This window comes from Zingiber officinale, chromosome 1B (genome assembly GCF_018446385.1).
Source record: "Zingiber officinale cultivar Zhangliang chromosome 1B, Zo_v1.1, whole genome shotgun sequence".
NCBI lineage: Eukaryota > Viridiplantae > Streptophyta > Magnoliopsida > Zingiberales > Zingiberaceae > Zingiber > Zingiber officinale.
This window is the reverse complement of record NC_055986.1, coordinates 167,630,641-167,643,991: the sequence shown is the minus strand read 5'-3', so window position 1 is coordinate 167,643,991 and position 13,351 is coordinate 167,630,641. Positions and strand designations below refer to the sequence as shown.

The following is a 13,351-nucleotide window of genomic DNA, read 5'->3' as shown; positions in this document are numbered from 1 at the left end:
GTGTCAAAATGAGATCATTTATTTATGATAGAAGTAATGAACACATCATTTATTGAATCTGTTAAATGCAAGATTGAAATTTATAAGTTAAATTCAGGATTAAACATTAGGTATGTTTAGATCAAAATTTGTACGATGTTAAATTTTGAGAAAAAATATGCACTCTTTTTTGTAAAGAGAAAAATATCGTAGCATGTGATTCATACCTATATGTTATAGTGACAATAAGAATAATAGAAGAATTAATCCTTGTTTCTCTATTATGTGAAACCTTTGAGATTATAAATCAATATCAATTTTACCCTAAGTGACTATTTAGTTATTACTTGAAGTTTTAATCGGTGTCTGCCACTTTACATGTATACTATTGGTTATGGATTATTCAATCTTTAGAGCATAATTTGAAAAATGATTAATTAGAATGAATAGATTCTAGTTAAAAAGGAAAATTAAAATTGATTACATTTTTGACATTTACTTATCGGTCGACTAGTTACATTTTTTGTCGAGTACTTAAAATGTGATTGTGAATAATTGATTGAAGATGTTAAACATGCTCTCGACATAATAGTCATAATGAGATATTAGAGATGTTCATATTGCTATCAATAATTTAACCTGAGATAAAAATAAATTATTGATGTCTCTGATTTATTTGATAGAGCAACTACATTAAGTGTAACAACTTTCTTAACAGTAATTGCTCAGTGTGCTTATTGCCATACGAACTATTTTTTTTAAGTACGAATTGGATGTTTTATAAGTCTGTGTGACTATCTAGTCTTTGTGATTATTTATCTTTGTTCTTAATGGTCTCTGCAACCATTTGCCTTGTGGCTTCACTTGACTAGTGGGAGATATTGGAAGTTACACGTAGTATAGAAACGATATATAATGACTCCATGACCCTTAAGTTTTTGTAATTGCATGAGCCCTTCAGTTTTTGTAACTACATGAACGCCTATTTAGGCGTATGCATCAAGTGAGAAAAGAAGTAGAAAAAAGTTGTTGCGTTGTGTACGCGGAGGAGATCAAAGCACAACGAAAGTGTTCTCAGAATTCTGCAGAGTTTGTGTCTTGCAGAGAAGAACATCCTAGGCATAAGAGAGATTTGATTCATGGAACAATGAATGGCCTTTCAATTTGTAATCATCTTTCGGACGACGAGTACCAAATCAACAAATATAATATGAAGAATCAGTTCGACAAACTCACTATAAGTGTTACATATTTTATATTGCATAATTCATGCGCTTCGAATTCCTATATTAAATAGCTACTACAACATGAAAAATAATTTTATCACAGTAGTAATTAGCGATATCTATTACAATAATATTAAAATTTCATGTATTTGAAAGATAAAAATATTTGATGGATGATTTTTAATTTTTTTTTTTGAAAAAAAGACATCATTTATAATTTGAGGTGTCCTTATTTTTGTATAATTTTTCATTTAGTTCTAGACCTTCAAATTTTTTTAAATTCTTTTCATTTTTATCTTGTAGTCTAGTATTTATTTATTTTCTCTGTACACGTTGCTGTAGTTAAGATCTGAATCTTAAATGTCTAAGTTTCACCGTAATCCGGGCAAAATATTTTCATTTGATTTTATACGTGGGTTATTTTAAATTAATGTAGGATGGAGTTGGGAAATTTAGAAATAATAGTTTTTTAATTACGGGTATTGCGTGAACTTCTGAAAAACTTTGGGACTGGATCGAAAAAACGCCCGATATCAGATCGCGAGTTCGGAAGATTTAATTCAGGAAACACGATCCGAACCTCGGGACGCCGGCTGACGAAGGAGAAGGAGAACGCCACCACTGTCGCTTGATTGGGGGGCAACGAAGGCGCGATTAATACGAATCCCTGATTTCGAGTACTAGGCGATTGCGATTTTGACCATTTTCCCCCTTCATTTGAAAGATCTTAGGGTTCTGATCCTGACTCCCATCTGGAGAGATTCGATCGCTCTGAGGTCTATCGTTCACAGAATTTAGATGCCACCGAGGCTGAGTTGATCTCCGCAACGGCGCTTAGTTTGTAATTGCTCCTTGCTAATCCCATGGATAAAAGCAAGAAATCAGATCTCCTTGCCGCTGGCCGCAAAAAGGTATTTCCCCCCCTTTTGTCAGTATTATTGGTTATAATTGTTTATTTGTGTCTGTGTCGTTGGAGTTATTGTTTTTGAATTTTTTCTTTGCGTATCAGCTTCGACAATTTAGACAGAAAAAAGACCAAAAGGGCGGCAATAAGGATGCTCAATCCTCGAACCGAGGCAACAAACAGGACAAGGACGCTCATGCCAACGAGTTGATGAATACCATAGAACCTGAGGTTGCCACCTCAACTTCGACTGTTGAATCCGATGTATTGACAACGGATACATTGGATCCGTCAGTCGTGGTCAGCAGTGTGGATTTTCCAACTGTGAACTCAGGAGAAGTGGTTGATCGCAGAGCTCTGGATGACGGGAAGGCTCTTGAAAGAGTGGCCATTGAACCTCCTGCTGTTGAAATCTCATCTTCCGCTTTGGATATAGATAAAGAGGTAGGGAAATACCGAACACTGTTAGTGATTTAGATATTTCCTTTCTTTCTACTTATATTTGGCTGGAAGGGGTGAATTGGACAAAGGGTTGTGGGGTTGATGTGTGATTGTATTCTCATGTCTTGATGGTTAGGTGCAATGCAGGAAGCGAAATCTTATGGTATGGAACAATGTAATGGAGAGAGCTCAGAAGTTGGAATTCCAGCTGTGGAAAATAGGGTGGATGAGGCTGGTGGAAGTTCACTTGGATTAGCTTTGGATACTGATGTAGAAAAAGTGGAAGCTTCAACAATTGAACCTGGTTCTGTTCTTGCAGTATCTCAAGCTCTGGTTGGAAGGTCTTCTCTTCCTGTTGAAATTGATAATGATACAGGTATTCCTGTAACTTCATCTGAGAAGAATGGAGATAATCATGACACGGAGCAAAATGAAATGCCTAAAGACCTTGATTCTTCTTTAGATCTTGATGAAAGGATTGACAAAGAGGCCACGGTACTTCCTGCCCTAACTGAAGACACTCAGGAGGTGGATACCAGTAGTTACCATGAAAATGAAAGAATTCTAGCTCAGGTTTCACCAGGTAAGGTTATTCTGATTGAAAAAAGTCTAGAAATGTCATTTTCAAATCGAACCACTGTAGATGAAAACTTGGAGGTTCCAGGTTTCACTCAACCTACTTCTGATCATACTTCTTCATTGATAGAAAGTGCTGAGGTTCCATTTTCTCATGAAAATGACTCTGCCCATGGGGAGGAAAATGCATCTGCTATAGGTGATTCTGAGATCCTTAATGAAGACAGGAGCATACAGAACACCATAGGAGAGGCTATACGTTGTGAAGGCAGGTCAAGTGAAACACCTCCAGGAGAATTTTCTTCATCTCAGGAGATGGGTGAGATTTTCAAGGAAGATGTCTGCCACCCTATTTTTGGTTCAACAGATCTAGTTTCTTCATTAGCAATCTGTCCTATGGAAACATGTGTCAGTGGTCTTGAAGATGAGTTCGAGACTATTAGAAGGCATCTTTACTTAGCAAACATTTCAAGGGACTTTCTCCAGTTTCAATTGGAAGTGGAAGCTGAGTTGCACGAAGACTCCTGCAAGCAGTCTGCTGCTGAACTCTCAAAACTCTATGGTTTACTTCAAGAATCTCAGGAAAAAAATGCTGTTGCTAATGAGGAGCTGGCACAATTTGGATCAAAGTTTCAAGATATGACTGCTGCAAAGGAAAAACTTGAGATCAGATTACTTTGCAGAGAACAAGAATTTGAAGCACTCAATAATAACTTTGCAGAGTTGCAGAATAAATTTGAAGTGTCCCAACAGGAGATGGCACATCAGTTGGAGGAGTTAGCCGCTTGCCAGAATTCTCTTGAAATTTTACAGAAAGAAAATGTAAAGTTAACTACAAGGCTCGCCTTAGAAATAGATGCAAGGAATGCAATTGATGAGGAAAAGGAGTTTTTGGCAAATGAGAATGCAAGAATTGTTTCTAAATTGATGGAAAAGAATACTGCACTTGAAAAACAAAACCACCATGAGTATACTAGCAAGGAGTCAGAGAACTTTGATCAACTTGCAGAGCTGAACCTGTATCTGTCAAGCAGTTTGGCTGTCCATGAAGCTAAGCTAAAAGAGTTGGGGTATGGACCCTTTAAATCATCCAACATCTCAATAGAAGCTATGTTGCATGAAACTGAGTATTGTGTGAGGGAAAACAGTCATGATTATACAGATAGTTCTGTCATGGGAGTTCTGAATGACTGCTTGCAAGAGGCCAAAGATATACTGCAGAGTCTTGAGAAGTCAATTGAAGGAATGCACTTACAATCATTGTCCTTGGGGCCAGATGGAAGAGCCGGAGCATCTGGTGTATCAAAGCTTATACGATCATTTGAAGAAAAACAAAAGCCTGACATTGCAGAAGAAGAGCTTCAAATGTCTAAAGGTGGGCAATCAGATAATTCATATTCAGCAATGAAGGAGCAAATGTCCTGTCTTAGAGTTGCAATTGAGCGGATAGAACTGGAAATCGGAAAAGTTGAGGCACATAGGGTAGAACAATCAAATAATATATCTATCTTAAAAAACTTTCAGATGGATTCTCAAGCTCTCAAGAAGAAAAGTGATACTCTCGAGGAAAAAATTGATGTTCTTGTAGACCAGATGTCTAGTAATTCATGCAGAGTACAGAACTTTCAAGATCGGTCTGATGAAATACAACAAGATGCTCATGATAAGATGGAGAAGATTTTGAGTGAAATAGAACAGATGCAAATAAAAGTTAATGATGAACTTTCTACTCTTAGGTGTGAAAGAGACACACTCAAGGCAGTGACTTTTGGGGCCATTGAAAAGTTAAATAAATATACTTTATTTCAGATTTCTGATAATATTGATATAGCTTCATTTTTCATGGCTTCAGTTGATGCTGCTGTAGAATTGATCAACAATCTGCAAGAGAAGTTAATTGCTTCTAATTTGGAGAGTAATACTCTCCACAATTCATATAATGAACAAAACAAATTAGTAACTGCTCTAGCAGGGAGGGAACAGTTTTATTCTAGTCAAATGCATAAATTGTATGTAAGCCTTTGGGAACTGATCAAGGAATCATGTGAAAGCAGTGGGGCACCTGATACTGATCTGAGAGGTGAGGAAATTTTACAAAATTTGCCTGAAGGTTTTGAAGCACTTAGTATGCATTTAAAGAAGTTGTTGGATGAACGGCTGTTCTTCCTATTTAAAAGTAATGATTTAGAGTCAATGTTATTGACCAAAAATGAAGAGATCCAAGAGCACTTTGGGAAATATAATTCTTTGGTGAAAAGATTGGATGACTTACAAAGAGTCAAAAATGAAACTGATTCATTTTTGCTGAAGAAAGAAGTTGTTATTGAGGAGGCTAAGGAAAAATGTATTGCTTTAATCAGAAAATTGGAGTATCATAAATTAAATATGGTTCTTTCTGTGCCGCATAAGTTGGCTGTCAGTGATGAACTCACTCAAGTTGTTGATTTCGGTGATAATGACCTCTTTCGTTCTTTGCTGCAGCTAGAGACATTGATTGTTTTTTATATTCAGGAACATGAAGAGGCACTTGAGGTTATTGATCTTTCAAAGAAATGTTTATTGGAAGCGAATGTATTTCCTCATATTCCTGATCATCATTGCTCATTGCAATTACCTACCTTGATCCAGGAAGATTTTATACCTAGATTGTGTGAATTGCAGGACCAGCTGGACTTGCTATGTATGTCAAATATCAATTTTGAAATTGAGTTACAATTCTTCAAAGAATATACAAGTAGGCTGAAGTATGCTCTTGAAGCTTCTCATTCAGAGTTGCTTCTAAAAGTTTCTGAGCTAGAACTATCAGAGCAAAGGCTTTCTTCGGTCAGAGAGAAGCTTAGTATTGCTGTTGCAAAAGGTAAAGGATTAATTGTCCAGCGAGATAATCTCAAGCAGGCTTTGTTGGAGAAGTCAACTGATCTTGAAAAGTGCTTACATGAGTTACAATCTAAAGAAGCATTGCTGCAGGAAGCTGAGGGCAAGCTCAAGTCTTATTCTGAAGTGGATCGAATAGAAGCTCTTGAGTCTGAGCTATCTTATATAAGAAATTCTGCGACTGCATTGCGAGATTCTTTTCTTCTAAAGGACTCTGTACTTCAGAGGATTGAAGAAGTTTTGGAAGATTTGGATTTGCCTGAGCAATTCCATGCTAGAGACATAGTAGAGAAAGTTGAATTGCTATCCAAAATGGCCGTTGGGAATTCTTCTATTACTATGACTGACTGGGATCAAAAAAGCTCAATAGGAGGATCACATTCTGATGCTGGTTTTGTGATCATGGATTCTTGGAGGGAAGATTCTCAAGCAATTCCAAATCCAGGTTTTGATGAATTAAAATGTAAATTTGAGCAGTTAGAGAGGAACTTTTACAGTCTGGCTGAGCACAATGAAATGCTGGAACAGTCTCTAGTTGAGAGGAATAACCTTGTGCAGAAATGGGAAGAGATGCTGGATAATATTAACATGCCTCCACTATTAAGTACGTTGGAACCAGAAGATAAAATTGAATGTTTAGGAAACATACTTACTGAGGTACAACAGGAAAGAGATGCATTGAGATTAAAGATCAAGGATCTTGAGGCTTCTTCAGAGATTCTCACTGTTGATTTAGAAGAGTCGTACAAAAAGTTATCAGAAGTTAGTGCAGAGATTGTAGTTATTAAATCTGAAAATGATATACTTTCTGAGAAACTGAATATGCTAAACTCTGAATGTCATGATCTTTCAGAGAAAGTTGCTCAACATAATGTTAGCAGAGATCATTTCCTAAGAGAAATAAATAACCTTAACGAGAAGTTGACAGAGAAGGTGCAAGAGAACCTGCAACTCCATGATATGGAAAATGAGATTTCGAGATTGCTTGATTTGGTAAGTAATGCAGTTCAGGAATCTGATCATTCTACAGTTCCTTCTGATGTTAGTGCAATTGAGAGATTGGAACTACTGCTGAGAATACTTGTTGATAAATACACAAACCTTGTTGCCCTGAATTCTGTGCCTGAAGATCATGCAGAATCTGTGTCTAAAGATGCTGCAGAGCTTTTTTCTGCTGAAAGCAAATTTTCTGTGAGTATCAGCGGATCAGGAGATGTTCTACATAACATAGAACAGGAGTTAAACAGTTTGAGAATAGAATATGACAATGCCATCTCTAATCTGAATTTGATGACAGAGGAAAGGAATGAAGTCATGGAGAAGTGTAAATTTTTGACTGCAGAAGTAGAGGCAATTAGTAAACAGAAGATATCATTGAAGGAAGAGTTGACAACGGAAATTGAAAAGAACAAGTTGTTATTGTCACAGTTAGATGTGATTTGTAAGGAAAAGGATGCCTTGAGGGAGCAGCTTATTCAGGAGGAGGAAAAGTTTGCTTCTATCAGAGAGAAACTAAATATTGCTGTCAGGAAAGGAAAAGGATTAGTACAACAAAGAGATGGTCTGAAGGAAGAAATTGAGAAGATGAATATTAATATAACACATTTGAATTCTGAGAAGAACCAGCTAGTAGAAGCATTAGAATCAGAGAAAGAAATGTTAGAAAATCGGTTAAAGGAGACTGAACAACATTTGGCTAATAGTAATCAGACATTAAGTAAATTATTAGGGGCTTTGGATGCCATTGATATCGGGAAAGAATATATTAACATAGAAGCTGCACAAAAATTGGAAGAAATTGGAAAATTGAATCTTGAACTGCGTTCATCAGTATTTTCTGCAGAACAAGAAGCAAAAAAAGCCAAACGAACAGCTGAACTGCTACTAGCTGAATTGAATGAAGTTCAAGAAAGGGCTGATATCCTCCACGAGGAACTTGGGAAAGCAGAAGCTACACTCTTTGAGGCATATAGACAGAAAGATGCTGCCGAGTCTGCTAGAGCGGATGCTTTTCGTCACCTTGAGGAAATTAATTTGCTTCATTCTGAAGAAAGAAAGAAACAGATTGACAGTCTTTCTGAATTAATGTCTGGCATTGGCCAGGTGAAGGATAGCTGTTCTGAATTTTCTGGTCTTGTTGCCGATTGGTATAAGAGGGATTTTGACGTACTAAGTTATGTCGAGGCTTTTATGGGGTCTATTGAGACAGGAAAAGACTTCAAAGCCCCAGTTGATTTCCGACCTGATTATCCACCTCATGAGGTAATTAAAATGAAATATTAGATTCCACTCAATGATTTCTTGTTATTTTAAACTTTACTCAGGTCAGTTTTTTGCCTCATGAATCTGAATATGCAGGTTGATTCTACTTTTTTCTTTGTTATTGTTACCCCAATCAGATTTCATGAAAATGATGATGACTTAGTTGTCTATATAAGGCTGCATAAGCACCCAAGTCTCTTTAGATTGACAGCGAGATAGGTTTCTGATTTGAGTTTCTTGAGCTCTTTTCCAACTGTTCTCTTTGAATAGATTTTTCAGAATCAATGTTGCCTCCCACAATTTATATATAGATTTACAGCAATGATTAGATTGCTTGGTATGAGTCCACATGACTTGGAACAGAAGCTCTTCAATTTAGGAAAAGTTTTTTTTGGAAAAGCTGTCTTTCTTTGAGCTTGCAAATTTAAGTCATTGATTGACTACTCATAATTTTGGAAGTTGATTACTTAGTTCTTTGGTTTTCTCTTTCTTAAAATTTATTTCTTAAAAATAAATGAAAATTTATTTCAGGAGAATTCCATTCATGCTCTTTCAAAGTTCACGTCACATGAACCTCCTGAGAAATGCTCTATCACTGAAAATCTTGTTTTTGGTGTTGAATGCGTGCTCCACTATCTGAGTGAGTTCAATGAGCTAAAGATAAACACCCATAAACAATTCTTTTCACTAGCTGAACAAACAAGCTGCCTGGTGAAAAAGGTGGATTCTGTGGGAAGGAAGGTTCTGTCTCAAAGGAAAGAATCTGAGTCTTTAAAAGAAGAGGTAGCTAAACTTGAGTCTACAATTATGGTCAAAGAGGCTGAAGTTCGTGCAGTATATAGAAATTTGTTCTTTATATACCAACTATGTAATGAATTGATCAATGATATGGAGAATGGGCATACCGGAACAGCTGAAAATGAGCTGGTCTTTGGAGGAAAATTTGCGACTAAATCTGGGAAATCACCAAGTGAATACTACTGGCAAATGTCCATCGATGAAAATACTCCACTCACTGATGAAGTTATCAGATCCTTGGCTGACAGATTATTCTTTACTGTTAAGAGCGCTAGAAACAATGAAACTTCTGAATGGAAGGCTACAATTGTGGACTTGCAAAGAGAACTGCAAGAAAAGGATGCCCAGACAAGTGGAATTACTGCAGAACTTGTGTCTCAGATAAGGGATGCTGAAGCTGTTGCAAGGAGATCCACTACTGAATTAGAGTCTGCAAAGACAACTATCTATAGTTTAGAGAAGCAGGTTGAAAAAATGGTTAATGACAAGAAATCATTAGAGTTAAGAGTATCTGAGTTAAGCAGTTTGGAGACTTCATTGGATGAACTAAATGGAAGGATTAAATCTTTAAATGATGCATTAACTGGCAAAGACCAAGGTGAGTATTGAAATACAATTTAAGTGTCTTTGTTGCAGCTATTTTTTTTAATCTACTAATTGTTTAATTTTGTACTTAACTGATACTGAGTTACATTAGTGCTTTTAGCTTAAGCTTTATGTTTTTTTTTCTTTTTCATTCTCTCTCAGAAATTGAAACTCTCATGGAAGCACTTGATGAAGAAGAGGTTCAGGTGGAAGGATTAGAGAACAGGAACAAGGAGCTACAAAGTATGGTAGAAGAAAAGACTACTACCTTGGAGAAGCTTGAAGCTTCTCATGAAAAGTCCTTAGCGAAGCTTTCAACAACAGTCAACAAGTTCGATGAATTGTATAACTTGTCAGAAAACCTTGTTGCTGAGGTCGAAAACCTTCAGTCACAACTGCAAAATCGAGAATCAGACATCTCTTTCTTGCGTCAGGAGGTAACTAGGTGCACCAATGAACTTCTGGCTTCACAAGAGAGCAACAAGAAGCATTTATCTGAAGTAAAGGAGCTTCTAAAGTGGTTAAACATGACCATCTCTCGTTTTGGATTGACCGATTTTCACATGAATGGTGATGAAAATCAGATACATGCATTCACCAACATTCTGGACAAGTCAATAACATCAATTATGGCTGAATTAGATGATTTGCGTGTTAAAGTTAGTCAACAAACTAGAAGGGCCTTGACAGGGCCTTCAGAAGTTGAACAAATGGTATGCCTCTGAACATGAAAATTCGTCTTGCATACCAACATTTGCTATGTTAAAAACCTATCAAAGCTTAAATAATGTGAAACTGATGTTTCTTCTATCTTCACATATTAAATCTAAAAGTAATATTTTGCTAATTCCACGATATCTTCTAGATTAAAAGATTTCATTTTCATGATTAAAAATAATAATTCTTGATTAAAATATCAAAACCCAATTATTTTCCCAGAGCCGGGTGTCTCAACAAACTTGCATTTGCTTAGAAAAGGCTTCACCTTTATTTATACATGCCTGATATTTTTTAATGAAGGATGTGAACTTTGAACCCTTCTCAAGGAATACCTTGTCCATCTCTTGCAAGGATTCCCATTAAATCTCAAGGGGGATGTAGCTTCATGCTTGATTGCAAGGTGCTCATGATATTCCACAATTGAGTTTTCCATAGCTTGACCTTTCCATAGATAGGTCCTTCAACACTATTATCCAAAAGTTAATAAAAGTTCGGTTTCCTTTACTGCTTAATCACTATAGAATTTGTATTGTTAGTTTTTTTTTTGTCCTGAAAGCTCTTGTCAATTTATGGAAGTTAAAACTTTAGAACACTGTTACCTACACTATGTCCTAATGAAGACTTGATGTTGGCAATTAAGTAATTTCTATGGACAAATTAGTCTTCTAGTGCACTCTTCCAGAAATATGATGTATTCCTCTGCTCTTCCCTCTATGCTAGACTAGGCTTGGTTTACTTAAGTGGAAGCTAGGTGATGAAAGGGGGGAGGGGTGGGGAGTGAAATCAATACAAAAGTGCATCCCTTTTCTCTCCCCTTCTTTCTACGCACTAAACCAAGCCTCAAGTATTTGGTAGGAAATATTGAAGTTTTGGGTGTAGTCTTTTGGTTATTTAGTGCTCGTGTTTTCCAAATCTAAATTCTTTTCGATAATTTATAATATATAATGAGATTCTGATTATTGCCTCATATCAAGTTATGCTCCTTCCAATTTTAGATTCCTCAATAAATTTCAAAATACTGACTTCCATTTAGAAACAGTTTCTGAATGACCTAAATGCTTTGCCTAGAAATTTTGACTAGGCCTCAATTATTTGAAAGGTTAATGTTGTTTTTTACGTTATTACTTTTCATATACCCTTTTGATGTCCAAGATGATGCTCCAAGCTAATTCATTTATAATTTCTAGGTACAGAAAACTGAACCTGCATCGGCAGGTGTCGTGACACATGTGCGCACGGGGCGGAAATTCAACAATGACCAAATTGCCATTGCCATAGATGTAGAAAAAGGTGAAAATGTTATTGATGATGAGGACGATGACAAAGGTTAGTTTTCTTACATCCTCGATAAAGTGTAGCTGCGTTCTGGTGGAAGCTTTGCTATCCAGTTATTCATTGTTTGTAAATTTATCAAAAACTAAACTTCACTTTTTTTTTTACATTCAAGCACATGGCTTCAAATCGCTGACAATGTCACGTTTTGTACCAAGAGTTTCTAGGCCTATAGCAGATAAGATTGATGGGATATGGTGAGACATACATTTGATATATGTAATATCTCAACTTCTTTCCACAAGAAACATCATTCTTTCTAATTTACCAGGGTGTCAGGAGACCGGCTACTAATGCGCCAACCTACATTACGCATTGGAGTTCTATTATATTGGATCGCCCTTCATGCATTGCTTGCTAGTCTCATTTGAAGAAAGAATCGGCTGTAAGTAATTGATTTCATTTCATCATTCATGCAGTGGCTATTTTATTTATTCTTACTTTACTATTTCTTATAATTAAATTCAGATAAAATGAATTATTTTGCTTTAACGCTCTGGATATAGATTTTAGCATTTATATGGCTATGAAGGCTCGTTTTCAAAATTGTCGACATGTGACACAAATAGGTCACTTATTTTGTGTTTGGCCACACTGAGAGTAGCCTTGACTTTTTGATGGAGAATCATGGGTATCTATTCCTGATTGTAATTTATTGGCATAGCTGTGATCCTAGTTTTTCTTTGATGTTCATGGTTACTGATTGGCATTCCAGTGATATCCTTTCTCAGTTAACATATTAAAATGTAACATGATTTGTGAACCTACTTAATGCAACATTCCAAGATTTTTTTCTTCAATCTGCAAAAGGTTACATATGGTTTTCATATCCGTTATTTACTGTCATTCTCTTGATTAACAGATATCTTGGACTACAATCGCCTGGCTGATCAGTGGCCTCAACTCTAAGTTCTTGAGCAAGTGTGATGTGATTCTTTTATTACACATCAAACAATTAAACAGACAATTTTTGGCCGTATGCAGCAAGAGTGCAAAGGTTGCAGTCAAAGAAGTGCTATACAAACATCAGTATTCATTGTAGATTATTATCATTCTTTTTGTTCTTTTTCTTTTCCTCAAATGTATTCATGGAATACCAAATTCTATAGTGATGGAAACACTAGGTACCATGGCAACCCACAGGTGTGCTCTTGTGGTTCGAAAGAATGATGAACCTTGGGAGCATTACTACAAAATTGATATCAAACAGAAATGCTATATATGCAAGTTAGATTCCTGTTGTTTAATTTTGTTTAAAATTGTGTAATGGTAGCAAAAGGTGATACTCATCTCCAAGGCCCTCCAAGACCGTCCCATGTGATTTGGAAGGGAGATAGGCAGATCATGAGGATTTTATCTAGCACAATGATCCTTTATACGAGGGATGTGCATACTAGTGACGTATTACGTTTATGTTGGGAATCGATGCCATGGTTTAGTACAGCAACTCCATTTGCATGTACTAAGAGCATCCACATCAATTACCCTAAACTTAACTTTTACCTTAAATTTTACATTTTGCATTAAAAAAGCATCCGCATTAGCTACCCTACACATTCCCTAAATATACATTTCATGAATAGTAGTTCTTTAAATTTAGGGAATGGATTCCATTCCCTAAACATTAAAATGATATTTCTCTCTCCTCCCTCCA

The 13,351-nt window shown here is 36.2% G+C and overlaps 1 protein-coding gene across 9 annotated transcripts; it reads left to right on the top strand.

Annotated features, from left to right (window-relative positions):
- Positions 1 to 1,743: 1,743 nt before the first annotated feature.
- Positions 1,744 to 12,944, top strand: LOC121989779. Of its 9 annotated transcripts, none has more exons than XM_042544062.1 (11): positions 1,745 to 2,116; positions 2,215 to 2,553; positions 2,698 to 2,926; positions 3,014 to 3,133; positions 3,215 to 8,262; positions 8,794 to 9,658; positions 9,808 to 10,358; positions 11,553 to 11,691; positions 11,813 to 11,894; positions 11,969 to 12,082; positions 12,560 to 12,944. In XM_042544062.1, exons 1-10 carry the CDS (start codon positions 2,069 to 2,071, stop codon positions 12,066 to 12,068), a joined length of 7,521 nt encoding a protein of 2,506 aa, XP_042399996.1. In that variant the 5' UTR covers positions 1,745 to 2,068; the 3' UTR covers positions 12,069 to 12,082; positions 12,560 to 12,944. The 9 variants fall into 9 exon arrangements, with proteins under 9 accessions (XP_042399964.1, XP_042399996.1, XP_042399979.1 ...); XM_042544070.1 differs by having other exon boundaries at positions 1,746 to 2,116; positions 3,257 to 8,262; XM_042544087.1 differs by having other exon boundaries at positions 1,746 to 2,116; positions 2,687 to 2,926; positions 3,257 to 8,262.
- The last annotated feature ends 407 nt before the right edge of the window (positions 12,945 to 13,351 follow it).

What these genes read in the sequence shown, in the direction of transcription:
- LOC121989779 (XM_042544022.1), top strand. Translation starts at nt 2,069, where the DNA reads ATGGATAAAAGCAAGAAATCAGATCTCCTTGCCGCTGGCCGCAAAAAG. An exon ending in TTGCCGCTGGCCGCAAAAAG is followed by an intron (nt 2,117 to 2,214) that starts GTATTTCCCCCC and finishes TTTGCGTATCAG; the next exon opens with CTTCGACAATTTAGACAGAA. An exon ending in GATAAGATTGATGGGATATG is followed by an intron (nt 11,895 to 11,968) that starts GTGAGACATACA and finishes CTAATTTACCAG; the next exon opens with GGTGTCAGGAGACCGGCTAC.